Raw genomic sequence first — 23806 nt, 5'->3', positions numbered from 1 at the left:
TACTAATATGTGTCTTAAGTGCAGTTTGGGTTTTTTAAAAAACATGTAGTTGAACTATTAATATACTTATATTAAGTATATCATCTTTATTGGGTCTTTGTCCTTCATGTTCTGTGTGGCCTTCTTTTGGATTAATCAAGTGTTCCTTATTCAAACTTAGCCCTCCTGTTGTATGATTAAACATTCTTTTACTGTTCTTTTTGTGGGTGCACTAGGGATTACAGCACACATCTTTGACTTATTAGTATCTCACAAATTAGTGCTTTCATCACCTCTGGAAAATGTGAAGACCTTATAGAACTCCAATTACCCTGTCCCCACAGTTTTTATGTTGTCGTTACTAGGCATTTTAATTGTATATATATTTTTAAATCCCAGAAGGAATTATTTTATATAATCATTATTTACTTAGTCTTGCTCACATATTTCCTATTTTCATTGTTCTTTTTTTCTGAATTTCTGTGCTTTCATGTGGGTTCGTTCTCCTCCTGGCTGAGGAACATCTTTAGTGTGAGTGTACTGGTAATGAATTCTTTTTTATTTTCCCTGAAAATGTCTTTATTTCATCTTCCTTTCTTAGGCTATATTTGCTGGTTGTAGAATTCTGGCTTGGCATTTATCATTCAGTCTGTATTTGTTGTTTATCTTCAGGCTTTCAAGGTTTTGTTGACAAATCAGTCTTTTTTTGAAATCTCTTGTCTTTGTCTCTTGCTCTGTTTGTTTTAATTTTCCCTGTGTCTTTTCTGCTATTTCACTCTTAGTCTACATGTGATACCTTTTTGGTTTTTGTTTTGTTTTGTTTTTTTTTGCTTATGAGTTCTTGGTCTTCTTTTATGTATGGATTGGTATCTTCGGTACTCAGTTTACAGCCATTATCTCTACATATATTTCCTCTGTTTCATTTTGCTGTTTTCTTTTTCTATGACTCTAATGAAACATTTATTCTACTTTCTCATTCTGTCCTTCTGTCATCCTCTCTTTGGTATTTTCTCTTTTTTTGTTTCTCCCCTTCATTTTGAATATTTTGGTGCTATGTTCTAGTTCACTTCTTTTCCCAAACCGTGCCTCATTTGCTGCCAAACTCCACCTTTGAGATTTAAATTTCCAGTATCTTGGCAGAGGTTTTGGGCCTTGATTTCATTCTGGTTCATTTTTACCCTGAGGCACTCTTGGGGATCTCAGCTCAATAGATACAGTGTCCTATTAGACTCCCTGCTGGGGCATGCTTTGAATCTTCTCTCCCTTTGCCTTTCCAGGCCTTAGAACCAAAACCCAACTTTGCTGAATGAGCAGATACATTCACAGGATCAGTGATTTTGGCGCTCTGGTAATTTGCTTTCTCTTTTGGATTTTGGCTTTTCTTTTTTCCCCAGACTGGTTTTCCACTATCTTCTAAGATCTAAGATGTCTTTTTTATTAATTCAGGATTTTCTATTTTTAGGAAGAAGATTAATCTGAATAACCTTGTCAGTCATTACTGCAAATGAAACTTGAATGGTTTAAAAATTTTTTAACTCTTATTTTAATTGTCCTCTGGTACTAGTACCTATTGTGAACAGTTGCTATAAAGAGAAGTGAGATAGTACATGTAAAGAGTTTAGGAAGTGTCCAGTTGAATGGTAGTTTTGCAGTTTTCTTTCATTTTTCAACATATATTGTCCTCCTGCTTAATATAATTCTGGGAAAACTGCTTTGTCTTTCCACCTCACTATTAAGTTTTCAGGCTCTATCTTTTCTACCAGTCAGACCACATATTGGCTTTACTTACATAATCACATTTTAACTTTCTGTGTCTCCAGTGGATCTTTTAGGATATTTCTGGGAATACAATATTTATTTTAAAGTCTTGTTCTTGGCTTTATTATTCTTTATTTTATCAAGTATAGGTTTTATGTTAAGATTGCTGCCTCATTGAATCTGTTGGTTTTCTGAAAATATTTGGTCAGTACTGGTTGTAATTTGTATTTTAAAATGGGCTTTGTATTTGAGATTGCCTGAAAGCCTGTTTGCATGCACTATATAAGTTTACTCCAGCCTGCCCTCAGAATGGGAGGAATACTTCATAGGTGATATTGGGTACTTCTGTAAATTGATCTTAGCAGCTATTGATCATTACTACCTAGTTGCATTAATTTATTAGGAGTTGCCAAATAGCAGTTTTCTAATTCTCATGCCTTCATTTATTAGCTGGTATACTTTTACAGAAGTAAACTTACTTTCATCAACTGTTTGGTTAACCTGAAGAATAGGACACTTACAAAAGGCAGATAAACGCTTGATGATTATTCTCTATTTTCTTTCATAATATTGACCTGATTTTCCAGAGTTCTTCAAAGCTGACCAGTAAATTGTTTTTCAGTATCATTGTGGACTCATGGATTTAGTGTGTTTGATGTGTCTTGATCCATTGCAGTCATCCTTTTTTGCTCAGATTATCTATCTAGTCTTTGAACAGTTGAGCTTCTTCACGTCCAGTAGGATGGCTGTAAGAAAAAAAAAAGGGCTTCCCTGGTGGCGCAGTGGTTGAGAGTCTGCCTGCCAATGCAGGTGACACAGGTTTGAGCCCTGGTCTGGGAGGATCCCACATGCCGCGGAGCAACTGGGCCCGTGAGCCACAATTACTGAGCCTGTGCTCCACAACAAGAGAGGCCACGATAGTACGAGGCCCGCACACCGCAATGAGGAGTGGCCCCCGCTTGCCACAACTAGAGAAAGCCCTCCCACAGAAACGAAGACCCAACACAGCCCCCCAAAAAAATAAATAAATTAATTAATAAATTAATAAATTAATAAAATTTAAAAAAGAAAAAAAAAAGTAATAACCGTTATTGAAAAACTAGTACTCTCATACATTGCTAATGTGAAATATTATAGCCTCTTTGGAAAACAGTTTGGCAGTTACTCCAAAGGTTAAACATAGAGTTACTCTATGACCCAGAAATTTGTTCCTGGGAGTATATTTAAGAGAAATCATGTGTCCATACAAGACTTGTACATGAATGTTTACAGTATTTTTCATAGTACCCAAATCATGGAGACAACTCAGGTGTCAGTTGGTGAGTGGTATAACAAAGTGTGGTATATCCATACAGTGGAATAGTTGGCAGTAAAAAGGAATGAAGACCTGATTCATACTAAAACATGGATGAACCTTAAACAATATGCTAAAGTGAGAAAAGCTAGTTAAGGAAGATCACATATTACATCATTCCACCTATATGAGTTGCCCAGAATAGGCAAATACAGAGATTAATGGGTTGCTTAGGGCTGGGAGAGGTAGGAGGGAATTGAAGTGACTGCTGAAGGGTATGGGTTTCTTTGTGGGGTGATGGAATGTTCTAAATTTAATTGTGATCATTGCACAACTCTGTGGAAATGTTAAAAACCATTGAATTGTATGCTTTTAATGGGTGAATATGTGATCAAGGAGAAAAGATATTTGTACTACATAACAGAGGGTTAACTTTCTTAAATTAGAGTATTCTTATGAATTTAATGAGACTAACAACCCTGTAAAAAGTTAAAACGCACATGAAGAGACAGTTCTTTTAGTCAGCATATAATAAACTGCTCTAGATGCTGTGAATACAGTTGTGAACAGATATGCTCCTATAAAAGAGGTGTGAACTATATGTAACTACAGAAGTATGGTGGGGAATAGGAACAAATAATATTTCAGGTTATGCTAAGTAATAGGAAAGAAACTAAACAAAGGGACGTGATAAGGAATGACTGGGGTAGGGGGTTAGTGGTTACATAAATTATTTCTCCACACATTATTGAGGGAAGGCCTTTGTCTGAGGAGGTGACATTTAAGCTGAAGACCTGCATGATGAGCCAGCCATGTAGAGAAACTGGTTTAATACCAGGATAAAACTGTTATAAGCAGAGAGAACAGGAAGGCCTTGGAGTGGGTGGATGGGCCTGAATTTGGTATATTTAAGGGGCGGCAAGGCTTTTAAGGGTGTGGGAAGTGGTAAAGCAGAGAGAACAGTTAGGAGACTGCTACAGTAGTCCAGGCGAAAAGTGTGTTTGGCTTGGACTAGTATGGTAATAATGGAGACAAGGTAAGTGGACAGATTTAGTATGAATTTCAGAAGTAGGTTTAACAAGACTTGCCGATTGTGGGGGGTGAAGGAGAGCAGAATCAAATTTTGTCTGGCAAACTTAAGTGGATCCATTTTCTGAAATGGGAACTATTAGGGGGAAATGGGGACAAATAACAAATGAAAGAATGCTGAATTTTATAAAAGTAAGTTAAGGAGATATGGTAGACCCCTTGTCATTCAGTCTCAGAATCTTATCACAAATTTAAACAATGGGACTTTATTTTTTACCTGTCAGATTCATAAAAAGTAAAGTTTGGCAAGAGTGTGGAGAAATAGTCCTCATGTAGTTGGAAAATTTGTTTTAATTTGTTTATTTCTTGGCTGTGTTGGGTCTTCGTTGCTGCACGCGAGCTTTCACTAATTGCGGCGAGCGGGGGCTACTCTTTGTTTCGGTGCGTGGGCTTCTCATTGCGGTGGCTTCTCTTGTTGCGGAGCACGGGCTCTAGGCACGCGGGTTTCAGTAGTTGTGGTACACAGGCTCAGTAGTTGTGGCACGTGGGCTTAGTTGCTCCGTGGCACGTGGGATCTTCCCAGGCCAGGGCTCGAACCTGTGTCCCCTGCAATGGCAGGCAGATTCTTAACCACTGCGCCACCAGGGAAGTCCCTGTAGTTGGAAATTTAAACTGGTATGACTCTTGGGACAATTTTGGCCAGTGTCTTATTGATTTAAACCTATTGGATCATGAGGTATTTGCACTTATCAAGTATGTTTGCCTGAGAAAGTCAAAAATAAATAGATGTTTATTGCCCTATTTTTATTTATTTATTTATTTATTTGAAGAACATGACCAAAGACATGATTTATTTGATTTGGAGTGGCTATAACATGACACCAAAATTTGATTTTTCCCAACAAATAGATTTGAGAAATTGGGGTACCATTATTATAAATTCCAATCCCACCTTTGATACCTTGAAAATACTCCAGATGATACCTCATTATGCAATTATTTTATGACTTATAATAATTTAAAAAACTTCTATGAGCAAATGGGTTTTACCATACACCTAATCATATTACCAATTTAGTTAACGCAGAAGTCCTGCCCTTAGGGTCTAGTATTTTAAAAGACTGTAAATGGAATTTACAGTGTTTCAGGTAGACCAACATGGAGGTAACAAAAGAAACAATTTCCTACATCATCTTGGGTTATCTGCTAACCTCCTGAAGCATGAGATCTTATTACTCCTATCATTATTTTTTGCCCTATTATTTTAGAATAAGAAATAACAACTACTGGGAACAACCTGAATGTTCATCAGTAGAGAAATAGTTGAATATATTTATTATGTTCATAAAATGGACTGTCACAAAAGAAGAAAGTTGATTTCTATGTACACATCTGGAAAGATATCCAAAATACATCATTAGAAAAAATTGTGAAATAGTATATTTGACTTTTGGTGTATATTTTTAAATTTTTATATTTTAAACTTTTTTTAGTATTTATTTTCCTTATTTTTTTGGCTGTATTGGGTCTTAGTTGCGGCACACAGGATGTTCGTTGAGGCTTGCGGGATCTTTCGTTATGACGCACGGTCTCTGCAGCGCACGGGCTTTTCTCTAGCTGTGGCATGTGGGTTTTCTCTCTAGTTGTGGTGCATGGGCTACAGGGCCTGTGGTCTCTGTAGTTGTGGCACACGGGCTCCAGAGGGTATTGGCTCTGTAGTTTGCAACGTGTGGGGTCTCTCGTTGAGGCACGTGAGCTCAGTAGTTGTGGCGCTTGGGCTTAGTTGCCCCACGGCCTGTGGGATCTCAGTTTCCCGACCAGGAATCGAACCTGCGTCTCCTGCATTGGAAGGCAGGTTCTTTACCACTGGACCACCCGGGAAGTCCCGGGGGTTTTTGTTTTTGTTTTTGTTTTTTAAAGAAACTGTGCATTTACATGTTTGTGTGCATGAAAGAATCTTCAAAAGGCACTTTGGGGCTGGGTAATTTGAGGAAGGGGATGATTCTCACTTCAGGTAAGAAAGGAAAATACGAAGCTGTGCATGCTATTACCAGTAACTTTTAATGTGGCAGTGAACTTCCCTTAAGTCTTTGTATCTCATTCTCCTAATAGAATCCTAGAAGTACTAGACTACTAACATTTGTTCTGGATATAAATATAAAGAGATGAAGAGCATCCCAGAATTTTTACCAAATTCTTTTTTTAAAAGAAGACAGTTTATTTTTATTTAGATGTTCTGTGTGTAGGTTTTGTTTTTGTTTTTTTTACTATATTGTGAGTTCCTTTGTCAGAGAGCCATGCCCAGATTTTAAATTCTTAAAACCATTTTCTGAATTCTTTTTTGTAATTTATATTTGCTATAGACAATTTGGAAAATTCAAGTACAGATATATCCTACTACCGATAGTCTATTTCAGTTGTTTAGGTGCTGTTAGAGTGTCTTTCTACGTATTTCTGGATATTTTCATGCAGTTGTAATCTCTTTCCCCAACACTTGAGCATTCTCCTTTATCATGTGCTGAGATATGAATTTTAATGTATAAGTTCCTACTCCATTATGAGAGAAATAGTTTTTCACCATTAATAGCTTTGTGACAAACATCTTTATAGGTAGATATTTTTCTGCATTTATGAGTACTTAATTAGAGATTTTTAGCAGTAAACTTACTAGGTTGAACAGTTAATATCTTTAACGTTTTTGATGATTTATGGAAATGCTCTCTTTTTATGATCCCTCTAGCAGGTTAGAATGCTTATCTCACCATATATGCAGAAAAGGAAATTATCAAAATGACCGAGCACCGTTGAATATTATACCTTTAATTTTTCTGGTTTGGTAACCAGAATTCTTATTTTAATTTCCATTTCTTTTAAAGTGGAATAAAAATTTTTTAAAAAAACACTACAAGTCCTGTATCTTTTTCCTTGTTGAATTTCCTGCTGACCTTTTTTTTTCATGGCCGTGCCATGTGGCTTGCAGGGATTCAGGGATCGAACCCACGCCCCTTGCAGGAGATGTGGGGAGTCTTAACCACTGCACTGCCAGGGAAGCCCCCAGACCTTTTTTTTTTTTTTTCCTGTTGGGGTGGAAACTCCACAGGCAATCTGAAAAATCAAACTACCTTAAAGACAGTTGTGATTCCTTCCTTTGTAGTGAAGTTAAAAGAAGATATGTAGCTTTTTAATTCATTGTTACATAATTTCTAATGAATAAAATCCCAGGGGGAAAATGCTTTAAAATGGGTTTAGACTGGCACATATTCCTTACAGGCAGCTTTAACTCTGAAATGTTAGTGATGGCTAGGTATAGTAATCATGTTAAATTCACACCTGTGTAGTTCTGTATCTCTGTGTACAAAGGTGTGTGTACAGGGGAGAATCCAAATTTAGGATAGCTGTGAAACCAGTTTGAACATATGTCCTTAGATTCTTTCCCCATAAACACAAAAGTACAAACTAACTTATAAGTGGTACTATTTATTCTTATGTGGATCAGTTTGGTTATTACTAGCAATCTGGCTATCCTAGACAAAATGTAACTTAATTAACTTTTTGTTCTGACCAAAACCCAGAGAGGGAGAGATCAAATTTATTTAATGTGCCCATTTTTTTTTTTTTTTTTTAGAAGGGAGGTAATATTTAAAACCAGAGACCTCTACAGACAGTGCCATAGTTTTAAAGTGCTTTAAATCTTACCAAGTGCTTAGAAAAATGTAGTCATAATATTTTTAGAATATTCTTCTTCTTCTTTTTTTTTTTTATCCTTACAGAGCACAGTAATACCAGCTTGCTAATGTAGAGGAAAGGCCACCGGATAAGAACTCATCCTCAAAGAAAAGAGGGCAGAAATGAAATTGATAGCTACTGGCTGTTTTTATTTCTTCTGTTTGGGAAAAAGTGCTTCAACTATCTACTAATCAGATGTTGTAAATTAGATTAACAAGATATTTGAAAAGCATACTTAAGGAAATCTTAACCAACATTCCCCCATTAGGCCAGGAACCCCCTTAATACTTCAATATCCTCATATCTCTTTCCTTCCTAGCTCTTCACTCACATTATAGTTTATCACTTGTATGATTATTTAGATTGTCTTCGCCACTAGATTGTCAATCCATACAGGCAAGAGCTGTAGCTGTTTTTCCTTACTTACCATATTCCTGTTGCTTAGCTAGTGCCTGACACATGAGACTCTCATTTAATAGGTAAATATTTTTTTAACCTATTATTTTGGCAGAGCTTGAAGTTGGATATTATCGATGTTGATAAAGGTGTTCACAAATGCATAGAAAATGGTATGAGAGGAATGTATATTTAACTGTTAATTCAGAGGAGACTACAAGATTGAGGATGGAGGAGTGCTGTAAGAATGTGAAAATGATCTTTTCCTTTTTACTCTGTGTGTTGTCTTGATTTTTACCTTTTTTATTCTTTTTTAACATATAAAGTGTACATCTACACTGAGTGCTAGCTGTGTCTGCTTGCTCACATTGCTTTACTTCTTTTGAGCCTTGGTATCAATACTTGTAAAATGGATGTAGTGCCTTCTCCGTATGGTATTTTAAAATTTTAATAGTATATTTTATTATATTCATTAATTTGTTTTTGTTTTTAGATTTCACATAAAGGTGATATCATACGGTATTTGTCTTTCTCTGTCTGACTTATTTCACTTGACACAATACCCTCCACGTCCATCCATGTTGTTGCAAGTGGCAAAATTTCATTCTTTTTTATGGCTGAGGAGTATTCCGTTGTTTTATATCTACCCATCTTCTTTATCCATTCATCTGTTGATGGACACTTAGGTTACTAATAAAAAAGAAACAGGCTCACAGATACAGAGAGCAAACTAGTGGTTACCAGCGCAGGGGGTGGGGGAGGGAAGGGACAAGCTGGGGTAGGGAATTAAGAGGTACGAACTATTACGTATAAAATAATCTACAAGGATATATTGTACGAATATACAGCCATGTTTTATAATAACTATAATAACTATAAATGGAGTATAACCTTTAAAAATTGTGAATTACTGTGTTTGTATACCTATAACTTGTATAATATTGTACATCAACTGTACTTCAATTGAAAAATATATTTTTTATTTAATATAAAATATTTTAACATGTGATTTATATAAAAAATTATTGAGGTATTTTATGATTTGATTTTTTATACTAAGTCTTCAAAATGCAGAAATTAAAAAATTTTGAGATTATAATTGATGAATAATATTGTATTAGTTTTAGGTGTACAACATAGTGATTGTATACGTGTTTATTGTGAAATGATATGCAGCTTATTTTCACGATATGCATTATATTTTATACTCACAGCTCATCTTGATTTGAACTATAAATTTTCATCTGAAGTAGTTGATATATATTTAGGTGTCATAATGTTGAAAATGTAGATTCACGTATTCAGGTTGTTCTGAACCATACTTAAAAGTTTTCCAGTAACAGACTAGAATTACCAGATTTTTAATTTAAATTTCAATCAGTTAAAATTTAAAATTCATTTCCCACTTGTAACAGCTACTTTTTAAGTGCTCGGTGGCTTCCTGTTGCTAGTGGGTTCTGAATTGGACATGACAGTTCCAGAGGAATATGTATTAGATTGACAGGACAGTGAGTGGTGTCCTTTTGTTCTCACTAGGGCTCTTTAATCCAGGTTTGCTCTTGTCCTTGGCTCTCTAAGAGAAATTCCCAGCTACCATATTTACTGTAGGGACGACTTCCATTGCACCATACAATGTCCCGACAGACATCGATCAGGAAGCAGAACCACAGTGAGTGTTGTGGACTAAGGGATTTATTATAGGACTTACTCATTACACAGTTGAGGGAGGAGTGGGGGTTGGAAGATCAGGGAAGCTTCACTAACCAGCCCTCCTGAAGCACTGGCGTAGGTGGACAGTTGGGGCCCACAGGGCACTCCAGAAAACCAGGCCCATCCAGCTGCTAGAGTCAAGCCTGAAGGGTTGCTGGTGGAGAGTCTGTAGAAGGCTGTTGCCACTGCACCTGGTGGTGGGCCTGGGCTTGCTTTTGTCTTCAGGGCCTGTTGTAGGGCAGAGGAGTTGGATGTGGAGTGGAGGAGAACAGGCAGAGCTGGAACCTGCCAGCATCTCAGTGTGTGTCCCTCACTGTGTCAGCGCTGCCGACCTGATGTTCTTTTACTTTCTCAGCCAATTCCAGGCACAGTCACCTGTGGAGAGCAGGACAGAACAATACTTGGACTTGAGGAGTACAAGTGTGAAAGAGCTGCAGTGGAAAGTGGAGGGGGGTGGGTGTGCAACCTTAAGACTCCAATCCGTGAAAAGAAATAAACCTTGTGCGATTGTTCTAGAGCCTTTCCGCAGACTCTGCTCTTTTTCTCACTTTTTGAAGTAAGGAGTGTGATGTTTAATTTCCGAAATCCTTGGTCTGCGTAGTACCATCCCCATCTGCTGGAATGTCAGGGCTTTGCCACTAAAAGCCTAAGGCTTGATTATGTCTTGATCACAGGTAAGATTACTCCCACTTTAGTGTGTGCATTCTAGTTTTTGAATGTAGATGTTTTACATCTTTTTGACTGAAAAAGAAATGAGTACAATTAATGGGGGAAGAGGGAAATGTCAAGGATTAAGGCTTCTGGAATCAATCCAAGAGAGGGTGTTTCTGCTGTGAAATGAGGGGCTTAGACTAAGTAGACTCCAAAGTCTCCTCTATTTTTAATATTCTGTGGTTTATTTTACTTTAATTGAATTTTAATCCTTATTTTATATTGTCATTGAACTTCTAATGTCAAATTTAAAATCTCTACATGAACTTATCTTTGTAGAAATTTTTAATTTTTCAAATTTATTTAGGGGATGTTAAGTCTGAGTTACCTTACCCTTCTTAATAACATGTATTTTTTTCTTATTATCATAATATGTTCATTGTAAAAATTTAGAAGGAAACAGATACATTAGAAGGAAAAAAATCATATGTAATCCCACTACCCAGATACAACTACTGTTAACATTTTAGTATATCTCTCCACTATTTTTCTTACATTTACTAAAGAGAAAGCTTTCTGAGCATACTATGGAGTAATTTGCCTTTCTCTTCTTTTATCTTTTTGTGTCACTAACTTCCCATGTCTTTTTCAAGGTTACATAGCATTTTACTTTTTAAGATTGACGCATTATGGGATTTTTAACCTGAGTCTGTGGATAGAATTCCGGGAGTCGAGTATCTTGGGCAGGGAAAAACTTAGGTATTTATTTTCACCAGCGTTTAACTGAAATGTAGCATTTCCTTCTAAATGTGGGCAAAAAGTCACAATAATATTAGCAGGACCTAATTCTTTGGCAATAATAATAATCATTAGTAGGATGATTAGACATTTCTTGTCTGATTCCTTTATAGTCATTGCGAATATCTTGAGGTGTTTACATTCATCACTACAAAATTATGATCACTATTTTACATATTTAACATTATTTTTAGAAGGTATCCATTCATAGGCTTTAGCACATTGCCAAATGGTTCATGGAATGAAAAGTTAAGAATTTCAAACTGTTGGAGATAGTTTGCTTAAATAGGTGTCTATTTTAAATTTATTTATTTATTTTTGGCTGTGTTCTTCGTTTCTGTGCGAGGGCCTTCTCCAGTTGTGGCGAGCGGGGGCCACTCTTCATCGCGGTGCGCGGGCCTCTCACTGTCGCGGCCTCTCTTTGCGGAGCACGGCTCCGGACGCGCAGGCTCAGTAGTTGTGGGCTTAGTTGCTCCGCGGCATGTGGGATCTTCCCGGACCAGGGCTCGAACCCGTGTCCCCTGCATCGGCAGGCAGACTCTCAACCACTGCGCCACCAGGGAAGCCCCCTAGGTGTCTATTTTAAACACTAGTAGAAGTACCTGAAGTTAAACTTTTGCTTATGTCTGTGATTATTTGGACATAGGATCAATCTCTAAAAGCAAAAATGTTTCATCAGATAAGTACTTTTAAAGCATTTAGTTAGATTGGCTTCCAGAAATGTTGTATTAGTTTACTCTCTTACCATACTATTTGAAAGCACCCAGTTCTTTTTAAATCACTAGCTTTTATATTCTCTAGATCTGTTATGATTGGCACTGTAATGGGTCTCCAATTTGGTGTAATGTTCAAGGAACTTCTGCAGATCCCAAAATTTGAACCAGTATAGCATGAGGCATAGTAACATTTTGTTGTGTTTAGATTATGCTAGTTTTATTTACAGCTTGGGGACACCACCTGGACAGCACGTTGTATTCCAGAACTCTGTACCAAAGTCTTCAAAACATTCTGCTTCAGGAACTCCCACACCAGAGCCATAGATGAGGTGGAGCTAGACTTGAATCAGCAGTTTTCATTTTTGTTCTCCATGAGGAAGAAATTGTCACCTTCAAAAACTATATATGTACATGGCAATGGAATCTTGGAAACACCAGAATGTGAAATTGACATTTTACTGAATAAGTGGGTGTTTAGGGGAAGGATGATAAGAAGGGGGAGGAGCTAGTATTAAGAGTTGAACTCCTGGTAGGATGGGATAGGTTTAGAACAGAGCTCCATAGGGACCTAACTGGAGAAAACGGAATCCATTAATAATTTACTGATAAAGCAAGTCTGATTTGGGGTATGTATGAGTGTAGACCTGGACCTGAGAAAGTGCCCTGGAGCAGGGGAGAGGCAGGAAAGCAGGTTGGTCCCTGGATTTGGATCCCACTTCTACCACTTAGTAGCTTTTTTGCTTTGGCCCTATCTGATCCTTGTTTGCTCACTAGTTTAAAAAAAAAAAAAAAAAAAAGAAGACGACGATGATTTAACCAGGTGGTCTTTTTAGCTCCTTTCTTGCTTTCCTTTCTTGCTGACTCTCTCATCTGGTGCTGGCATCAGGGGCTTCTGTCCAGAGATTCTCATCCTGCCTGTAGTAATTACTTGTTTGGTCAATCCTTGCTGAAGGGCTTGAATTACACAGAACACTCTTATTTGCAAATGATCAAACACCTAATTAGAATTAACTTTAGCAAAACGTGGGATGTGTTGGAAGGCTGTTGGTATATAGCTCACAGAACAGGAAGAAATTTTGTTGAAGTTCTGTCTTTTTGCTGCCTCTCTCCCAGTGTGAGTTTCATTTTCTCCTTTTGCACAATTTTCTGTTATCTAAGGAAGGGGCTGTGTTCACATCCTCTGGCATAATGAAGTCAGGAAATGATTCTTTCTTTCCAATACCCAGTTAGAAAAATCTTAGCGAAGAAGTCTCAGTTAGCTTGGCTTGAGTTATGCCCGTACCAGGACTGGTCTCTGTAGTCATAGGGATGAGTTATTAAGACCCAGGTTGGGTCAGATGCCCATCTGTGGACCATCACTGTAATCAGTGATGCAGAATCCAGCAAGAAGATGGCATTTGCCGTTAGGACCACTTGGACGGTATAGAAAGAAAAACAGTTCAACAGAAACCTGGGGTGTGGGAAATTTTTAAAAACATGATCTTGGGGTTTCATGGACTAGGCAGCAGCAGTCTTCAAACATTTGTTTGTATATTAAAAACAATGTACCCCACAATGAGATCCAGTTCACACCCATTAGGATGGTCATTGTCCCCCCACCAAAAAAAAAAAAAGGGCCAAACAAACCAGAAAATAACAAGTGTTGGCAAGGATGTAGAGAAATTGAAACACTTGTGCTTTGCAGAATGCAAAATGGTATAGATGCTGTGGTAAATAATACAGTGGTTCCTAAAAAAATATTAAACATAGAATTACCGTATGATCCAGCAGTTCCACTTCTAAGTATATATATGTAAAAGAAGTGAACTCAGGACGGGAATACATATTTGTACACTGATATTCATAGCAGTACTATTCACAGTAGCCAAAAAGTGGAAAGAAATGGCCCAAGTGTCCTTGGACAGATGAATGGATAAACAAAATGTGGTATATACATCCAGTGGAATATTATTCATCCTTAAAAAGGAAGGAAAATTTGATACATGCTGCAGTATGGATAAACCTTGAAGATATTCTGCTAAGTGAAATAAACCAGACGCAACAGACAAATATTGCATGACTTCACTTCTTGGAGGTACCTGAAATAATGGAATTCAGAGACAGAAAATGGCTACCAGAGACTGGGGAAAGAGTTAGTGAGGAGTTAGTATTTAATGGGTACAGAGTTTTAATTTGAGATGAAAAAGTTGTGGCAATGGTTAGTGGTAATAGGTGCACAAAAATGGGAATGTACTTAATGCCTCTAAATTGTACACTTTAAATGGTTATAATGGTAAAATGTTATGTTAGATATATTTTACCACAATAAACATTGAAAAAAATACAATGTATTCCTTGCACATTTAACTTGGTATCTAAAATTTCATCGAAAAATGTATCCAGTGGAATCAAAATTTGTAGAGATTTTTATCCGTATTATCTGTTTAAAAAACTGTAAATTAGCTCTTTAACAGTGGGAAATTTCTCGTTATTCCTTTTCTCCTTTACTTGTATTTCTAGTCTACTTCTCCCACAGAATTTTATACTAATGAAATGTTTTACAGTTTAGTCTTCTGTTGATCACATGTTACACTTCTCTGCAACAAAAACTACATGAATTGAAACTTTAAATTTTTTCCTGTGACTAAAAGGCTATAAGTGTTTTGGATTGCTGTGGCCATTGATTGCTAGGACAATTGATTAAGACTTTATTGTTTATTGGAAATGCTTTTTAATGAGATAAATGAGGCATTTTTATAACTCATGTAATTTTGGATGACTCACTTATTGCCAGAATGACTCAGCATTTTCAACACCAAATACATTCCTCTTTTCTGTTTTTATAGATCTGTGCCCTACTGAGTAAACTTGTTCACATAAATAAGTAGATGGGAAATGAAGGTATTGTTAGAGCAGTGTCACTCAGTTGTTTGAACTCCTTGACTTATATGCAAAAAATAAGTCATCTATCATTATTTTTAGTCATTTACCTGCTGACAGTTCCATTCACTCCTTCATATTTGTTGAAAAGAAGGAACTGGAGACCATCTAAGTTGTGAAAAGATTTGTTACCTGAGGCGTCAGTCATTGAATTTCTCAGGTTTTTGGAAGTATACCAAGAATGCTTATGGAGATTTCAGATGACTATGTTATTCTTTCACTTAGAGGGCTGTTCAACTCATTACCTGAAGGATTGAGAAAATTAAAATGCTGTTAAGTTAAAAAATATGCCCTTACAAATACAGTGTTTTTAAATGCTTTTTTTTTGGCTGTGCCGTGTGGCTTGCGGGATCTTAGTTCCCTGACCAGGGATTGAACCCAGGCCCTCGGCAGTGAAAGTGTGGAGTCCTGACCACTGGACTGCCAGGGAATTCCCTTAAAATACTTTTTATCTTATCACTTGCTTTATGTTTTGTCAAAACCTTGGGTCTGTAGATTTTAACTCGTTCTGCTTATGGAAAATGTCAACCATAAAATCTAATTTAATGAAGTTGGTTGTTGGTTTTTATCATCAAACCAATTACTTCAGGCTTGCTTTTAGTCAGAAAAAGTCTAACTTCATTTTCCCCCAGCATTTTATTTTGAATATTTTCAAGCATACAGAAAACATGAATGAATTATAAAGTGAACACCCATAATACCCACCACCTAGACTCTGCAATCAACATTTTGTCATATTTGCTTTATCACATATCCTTTTATATATCCCCCTAACCATTTATCAATCCATCTCCTTTTATGATGCATTTCAAAGCAATTTGCAGACATGGATATAATTCACCCTTAAATAACTTCAGCATGCATGTTAACTCTAATGTTCAGTATTTGTTCAGAGGTTTTTGGAGGTAAAATTAATAAACAGTGAAATGCACAAATCCTGTGTGTATCATTAGATGCATTCTGACAAATGCACGTACCCAACTCCCAACAAAATGTAGTACATTGCCATTCCCTCAGAAAGTTCCCTCATCTCCTTCACAGTCGGCTCCCACTACTACCCCCTGGAGGCAACCACCTGATTTCACTGTATATTAGCTTTGCCTCTTCTAGAACTTCAAGTAAATGGAATCATATATATATATATATATATATATATATATATATATATATATATATATGTGTTACATGAGGTTTATTTCGCTCAGTGTAATTGAGATTCATCCATGTTGGTGTATGTATCAATATTCTTTTTTATTGCTGAGTAATATTCTAGTATATGTATGTATACACCACACTTTATTCTTCTGTTAATGGTCACTTGGATTCTTTTCAAGTTTTGGTGATTATGCATAAAGTTGCTATCACCATTCATGTACAGGTCTTTTTGTAGACATACACTTGCATTCCTCTTAGTTGAATACCTAGGAGTAGAATTTCTGGGTCATAGGATAGTATATGTGTAATTGTATAAGAAATTGGCAGAGCTTTTTCAAAAGTGATTGTACCATCATAAAATAATATATGGAAGTTCTGATCGGCAACACCAAATGTTGGCAAACTGTGGAGCAGTCTTTTTAATTTTAGCCATCTGGTGGGTATGTAGTAGTATCTCATTGTGGTTTAATTTGCATTTCTTTGATGACTAATGATATTGAGCATTTTTTCTAGTGCTTATTGTCCAGTTCTGTATTTTTGTGTGAAATGCCTTTTGAAGATTTGTCTGCCCTTTTAAAAATTGTTTTTTTCTTTTACTTTTGAGTTGTTAATATTTCTTATATACTCCAGATACTAGCCATTTGTCAGGTATGGTTGCAGATATTTTCTACCATTTTGTAGCTAGCTTAATTGTTTTCTTAATGGTGTCTTGATGAGCAGATGTTTTTAATTTTGGTAAGTCCAGCGTATCAAAACTTTCTCTAATGATCGTTGCTTTCTGTGTCCTCTGTAAGAAACATTGCTATGCATTCCCCCCGCCCCAGGTCAGAAAGATAGTCTGTATTTTCTTAGAGAAGCTTTAAAAAGTTAAAACTTTTACTTTTAGGTCTCTCTGATTAATATTAAATTAATGTTTGTAAATGGTGTGAGGTAGGGGGTCAAGGTTCATTTTCTCCCCCCATATGGGTATTTGGCTGTTCCAGCACCATTTGTTAAAAAAGTCCTTCCCACTGAATTGCTTAAAGGCATGTATATTACTGGGGTTGCATTGAGTATGTGGATCAATTTGGTGGGAAATGACTTTTTAATAATATTGAATTTTCCAGTATGTAAACATGGTATATGCCATTTTAAAATCTAAACATTGTTAATATTTATTTTCAGAAACATTATAGAAATTGCTTTGACATAAATTACAGAATTCGTTTGAAGATCATTAATGTGGTTGAGACTAAAATGAGCCAATGATCATATTTTTATGGTGGGAAGTACAAAGTAAACCTAATGTTCTCTCATACCTTAATCTGTAATGTGGTTTAAAGTATAGCTGAAATTATAAGGAAGCTTTCTTTGAACATCCTAGGCATCATGCATTCCCTCTCTTCTGAACTACTGTTATTAACACACAGATTAACAGTACATTGTTCTCTTAGAGTGAACTTCCAGGGAGTTGTGATTGACTCAAGTTCAGCCTTTAAAGTTTGATGAATAGTGTGAGAGAAAGTTAGTAAGCCTGGAGATTGGCTTTGATCTGAGAGGCAGCAGAGAACCGTTGAAGGCACTTGTTTAGGAGAATGAACACCATGCAGAGGGGGTGTTGTGTAAGAATGGGATGAATTACCTGGAAGAGAGAGTCTGGGGTAGGAAGACCATTTTAAACTCTTAATGCTCAAAGTGTGCTCAGCAAACCAGTAGTGTAAGATATCACTTGGGAGTAGGTTAAGAATGCAGATTCTGGGACCTGACCCACACGGAGTCAGAGTCAGTGTTAGTGTTGTAAAGATTCCCAAGTCATTCCTATGCCCATGAAAGTCTGAGAAGTACTGCTTTAGGGAAACGCAGTCCCCCTGGTGTGAGTGGTTAAGGGCCCCAGTGCACACAACAGTTGACATGATCGTGGCAGATGTCTGACTTCTTGCATGTTGGCTCTTTCTCTTTAGATTGTCAAAATGGATTTTTAGAATCATTTCTGTTTTCTTGAGTTGGCGGTGTGGGGGCAGGAGAATAGTCTTTCAGTCTTTTTAGAAATACATTCTTAGAAATGCTACTTTATGGGCTTTTTAAAACTTCAGGAACCATAAATCATTGATTTAAGTAGCCTCAACAGACTGTAAGGTCAGTTATTTAAAAGAAATGTAATGTGGGGACAAGTGATTCAATGTCCTTTCTCTGCTATTCCCAGGGACTGGAATTTGGGGATGAAGTTGAAATTTTGTAAAAGATTTCAAGTGTGGTTGCTGTACGAATTGTAATAGTGCGCTTGTTGAAAGTCTAAAGAGAAAGAAAGGAGAAGACAGCTTTCGTTGTACTGTTTGTGCAATAACTAAAGGACAGTAAATCCACTAGCAGCCTGCTACCCTCACACATAAGCTATTTGTAATTTTCTGTATTCCTTTACCAGCATCATCTGTCAACATAAAAAATTTTCACATAGTTACATAATCATGATATAGATGCAACTTTGTAGTCTGCTTTATGTCATTTAACATATTACCCTGCTCCCCAACTCCTCCTCTTCCCTCCTTATCCAGCTGTTGTTCTGCCGTCTTCTTCCTTCTCTTTCCTTTCATCCCTTACCTCCCTGGCTGGCCTCCCTACCTTGGATCTCTGGTTCATCTTGGGCCCTCTACCACATTATTTCTTGTTTAAGAGTGTACAGAGATTTTTCACCGCATGCCTGAGCATCAGTTTGATATTCCAGCCTCTGTTCTTCCTGGCTTGGCTAGCCCAAACACGCGTTGCTTTTTACCTTCTCCCCTATTACCTCCTCCGAACCAGGTCCCTTTCTGCCGAGGATCAGCTCGTGATGCATCTGCTATGTGAAGCCACCTCCGGTTTCCCAGGGGGCCTCAACGGACTTCTTGTAGTCACCATCTACCTTTATACAATGGAACCTGACTTAATGGTTTCATAAATGGGGGCCTGAAGTCACTACTCTTTTCTTGTTTCACTTCCCTACTTGGCAGATGCTCAAGAATGATAGCTGCAGAGGACCCTGAGCAGCTTCATGCTAAGTTTTGTTGGCAGAGGAGTCATCAGAGGACAGACAGGTTCTTATGCTGAGGATGGAAATGATTAGAGTTGAGGCTATACTTCTCTGAGCCCTAGAGCCAGAGCTCCTGGGTCACCTCTGTATTTTGAGTCTGCCAGAGGTTACTGTATTTTAGACTCTGGCAAACTTTAGACTTTGGGTCAGTTTACTTATTTCCATGAGTTGTCCAGTTGCTAAGAAGTTTGGGAGATTAACTATAAAGAAGATAACTGATATTTTCAAAGGGAGATGATTTTAAATTTTTGAACCAAATTAAGAAACTTAAATCGGAAATGTTGTGTAGGTATTGATATAGAAACTTGCAGGGTTAGGGTTAGGGTTGATGTAGAAAGCATTTAAGCTGAGACATTATTCAAATAGATAACCTTAGAAGGAGAAGTCTCACTTCATCATGTGCTTGTTCCCAGTTTTTAGTATCTTCAGAGTGTCTAGTTTGTGCTTGGCTAAAGGTTATAAAGAATATCCTCCAATAAAAAGGGTCAAGTTCCTGTCCAGCATCAGATGTGAGTTTGAGAAGCAAAGATGGGCTTTACTCAGTAAAATCAGCCTTTGTGTTTCAGACCTTTCAACTTACTGAATGTTAGCCTGTGTTGACAGTTAACTTCTCAGACTTTCTGTCAATATAGATTGAAGAGGTAGAACAGAATGGGCAAGTTTGGAGAGCTGGGATCAGGAAGCCATTAGAAAAGAGGCTTTTTTGGGTAAAATGTTTTTGAACACAAATGGCCACAGATAAGAGTGATCATGCCTACCAGTTTACCTAGGACTGTCTCTGTTCAAGCTTGCTGTCCTGGTATGATTATTAATATTTGCCCCCTTTCTCTCTCAAGAGTGCCTTCGTTTGGATGATAAATTATATGGTCACCTACTAAAAGCAACATGCTGATAAAATACTTTGTGCCAGGCACTGTACCAAATGCTTTATGTAATCCTCGCAAAACACCTGAAAGGTAGCTGCTGTTGCCACTTTACAGATGAAAAGATCCTCAGAAAGGTTTAGTAACTTGACCGAGATCACACGGTGGTAGACCTGGTGAGTAAAAGCAAGCTCTATAAGACTTTTTAAAGCTACTTAATTTTTCCCAGCCTGCCACGCTAAGGGTTTAACAGGGTCTTCTATTAATTTGAGGAACTAGTGAAAGAATCTTACAGTGGTAGTGCAAGCCTTTACCTGAAAGAAACAGTGGAATGGAGAATGTCTGGATAAAGATAAAGGTGATGTCTTAGTGGGAATGCTGGGATTAAAGGGAGAGTTACACTGTATTTAGATCTCCAGGCTCCTAGATGCTTGTAGCCATTTGTTTCTAAACGGACTTAAAACTGATGTGCTGCTCAGGCCTGGGGTCTTTCTGCTTGGGTTTGGAAGTTCATGGTAGTTGTATAGATCAATGCTACTCAAACTTTTATGTGCATTAATATCAACTGGGAGTCTTGTTAAAATGTAGATCAATTCCATAGGTCTCAAGTGGAGTCTGAGATTCTGTATTTATAACAAGCTCCTAGTGATGCTGATATTGCTGGTCTGCCACACTATAGTTTGGGTAGCAAGAGTATAGTTGATGATTAGATTCTCTCTGCCTGGGGCATGAGGGTACCCATATCCACAAACGCCCTGATTTTAGATGGGGAGGGGAGGAACGATTGCTTCTAGTTGTAGGTGTGCTCACATGTGATGGAAGGGACTACATGGATAGTTGGTGTAGGTGGGGAATAGGTACTTAAATATGGATTTTTTAAAGGAAGCATTGTGTTTTTATAATTAATACATATGGATTATTTTTAAAGTATATCCTTAGCTTAGGGGAAGGGTGGACAGAGAAGCAGGAGGGAGTGGTCTGGGGTGGGGGCAACACCAGCATGGGTGAGTTCTTGCTCAGCCTGTGCAGTGGTGAAGAAGGCTTTGATAGGCACAGGCAGGGAGCAAGCAGAGTATCTACAGCCAGACAGGAATAATGTGGATGGATGACACAGCAGCAAAGCTCTTAAAAAAAAAAAAAAAAAAAAAAAAAAAAAAACCAAGGGGAGGAGTCCCTCCCACAGACTGGCCATTTTCCCCCTCTAGGCTATGCCTGAGTGCCTGTGGACAGAAGGGTATACTCAGGAGGCTCTGGCCAGCTGTTCCTGTGGATAACAGCATTATCCTCCACTCTGCCCACTTCGTAACCCTGTCCTGGGCGGTCCCAGGTGGGCATGCTTCCTGTCTCTGGTTACTTTTTCTTGTAACATGGGAGAACAAGCAGGGTGGAGTGCTGCCTACCTGGTCTAGGTGCGAGCAGCCTGCTTGCTGAAGCTGGGACCTTCGCTTTACCCTCCTTTCTGAGGAAGAAGCCTTGTGACTGGAGGTCATGTTGGAAAAGGACTGATGCAGGAGAGTATGTTGGCAGACAGGAAATGGCAGTTTCCAGAAGCTCTGGGCAGAGCTGGACTTGGTGCTGGAGCTGTGAGTGGTCACCAAAATAGGGCTTTGGTCCTGGGCAGCACCCTTGAGAGGGGGCCTGGGCAGCCAGAGGCAGTGATCCTTACAGCTGGCCAGTGTATCCTGAGTGCTCCTGGAAAAGCAAGAGAAACAGTGTTGACCGAGCCAGGTGATGTGAGCTCCTGCACATGGGGTTTCTGATAAGGCATAATCCTGCTTCTGAGACTGTTTCTCTTACTTTGGTCTGTCAGACACTGTTTTGGGAGTGTCTCCTCAGTCTGTACCTGCACTTGCAGGAGGGAGGAGCTGGTCCTGCTGTATCTGCTCGTGACTGATGCCCATCCTTTTGGGGTCAGGGAACTTGGGAACAGGGAGTATCCTAGTCAGGACAGATCTGACTCTGGCATGTGGGTTGCCCAGTGACTCCCCCTCCCCCTGCCCAAGCTGACCCCCTTTCTCTGATCAGCTGCTCCTGACAGGCCTGGCGCACCAAGTGTTGTTCCCCAGGGTCCGAGTGTACAGTGTTTTTCTGAAGGTTGTCCCATCCTTAGTGGTAAACACTGCTGTGTCAGGGTACTGCTCAGGGGCCACTTGGAGCACATAGATTTTTGCTAGCAGAATTGTGAAGCTTTGCATCGGGCTGCAAAACCAGGGCTTGAGCAAGCAGCTGGAGAGAGTCCAGGACTAGAGTGTTTTTGGGTTTGGGGGGTGGAGAGCAGAGGGAGGGAAAGGGAGGGGCAGGAGGGCAGAGCTACACAAGCAGGCAGTCTGCTGCTTTGGCTTTGCTGTCGGCAGAGAGGACTTCAGTCGTGCCTGAGGGCCGCTTGGCCACTATTGCTGGAGACCGGAGGGCGCTGCCTCGCAACCCTGACTTACCGGCACTGCACCCGGACTGTTCCAAGTAGCTGTTGTGCTGTCTTTTCCCTGGGAGGCAAGTCTCCTCCCTGTCGTCCCCTCCTGCTCCTCCCCCGTTCTGTGAGGGATGATGCCGCTCTCTATTGCACAGCTCAGCCGGCTGATGTCACTGGCAGCGGGAAGCATCAGCAGCCTGATCACATGCTGGCCCAGTCTGTAATGCAGACGGGATAGGGGTGTGTATGTGGGGAGGGGGGCTGTATGGCAACTGCTCTTGCTCTAATACCCCCAAAAGTGCAGAGGCAGCGGCTGCAGCATCCAGCCAGCTTGGATGTCTGGTCCTTGAGCCTAAGGAAACTATTATTAATATTATTTATTGTTGATAATACTGGGGAAAACAGCACTTAACTCTGGGGTTCTGCTGTCCTCCTGTCCAAAGCAGACTTCCAGGACTCTGAAGAAACAGTTACAAGCAGGATGCTTTTCCCCACCTCTGCGCAAGATTCTTCCCGTGGCCTCCCAGATGCAAATGACTTGTGCCTTGGCCTGCAGTCCCTCAGTCTCACAGGCTGGGACCGACCCTGGAGCACCCAAGACTCAGATTCTTCAGCCCCGAGCAGCACACACTCAGGTGAGTGCCAGAAAATGAGTTGGCTTGGGGAGGGGGGCAGGGGTATATGGGGTAGTGAGTGAAGGTATCCACAGCAACAGTTGTTCTGTTCACCTTTGCATCTCCCCCCCTCCCCATACAACATGGAGCTGTTTTGCAAAAGATGGAAATGCTGGCTGTGAGTGTGGCAGGACAGATGGTTGCTCGTAAAGGCAGGCATGGCTTTTCCACTTACCCTGATGAATTCCCTGGAGTTGTTAGTCTGTACCTGAGGTGGCCCTGAGAAGGGTCCACAAGGTGACAGTGTTATGCAGAAAAGCTCCAGCTAACCCCCTAGTGCCCAGGCCTGTCTTGGAGATGATGAAGCAAAACACTTTTAGGCGGGGGAGGGGACTTAAGGGGCTGATTACTGGATGTCCAGATTCTGTTTCTCAGTGGCTTTTAAAACTAGGGAGCTATGTGTGAAGGATGGGTGGTCCCTGAATCATGCCAAGGGAAGAATTTTAACCACAAGTGAGGCTGGGTAATACTGGGATTTTGGAATTGGCTTAACATAAGGTTAAGAGCATTGATCCTGGAAAGGGGTAAGCAGGGTAAGTGGGGTGGAGTAACTCTCAGCTGCGGAGGCTTTTTTTTTTTCTTTCTTTGTGTTAAGGGTGACCAAGTGGATGAAGGAAGAACCACTCCCCTTTAGGATCCCTTGTCATCTTGGAAGGATTCGATGGGGACAAGTTGAAGGGGC

The 23806-nt window shown here is 39.1% G+C and overlaps 1 protein-coding gene across 16 annotated transcripts in view; it reads left to right on the top strand.

Moving 5' to 3' along the window:
* Positions 1–23806, top strand: part of CPEB1 (cytoplasmic polyadenylation element binding protein 1) — a 96727-nt gene that overhangs the window by 47747 nt on the left and 25174 nt on the right. For 5 of the 16 annotated variants that reach the window (XM_082388386.1, XM_082388384.1, XM_082388380.1 and 2 more), the window contains exon 3: positions 22894–23085. In XM_082388386.1, the coding sequence (XP_082244512.1) occupies positions 22894–23085 (192 nt within the window). Of the gene's footprint in view, positions 1–11791; positions 21368–21725; positions 22531–22586; positions 22691–22893; positions 23086–23806 lie in introns of those variants that run through there. The other 11 variants (XM_082388385.1, XM_082388387.1, XM_082388376.1 and 8 more) reach the window with 6 other exon arrangements.

Source organism: Balaenoptera borealis (genome assembly GCF_965194805.1).
Source record: "Balaenoptera borealis genome assembly, chromosome: 3".
Taxonomy (NCBI): domain Eukaryota; kingdom Metazoa; phylum Chordata; class Mammalia; order Artiodactyla; family Balaenopteridae; genus Balaenoptera; species Balaenoptera borealis.
This window is presented reverse-complemented; position numbering and strand designations above follow the sequence as displayed.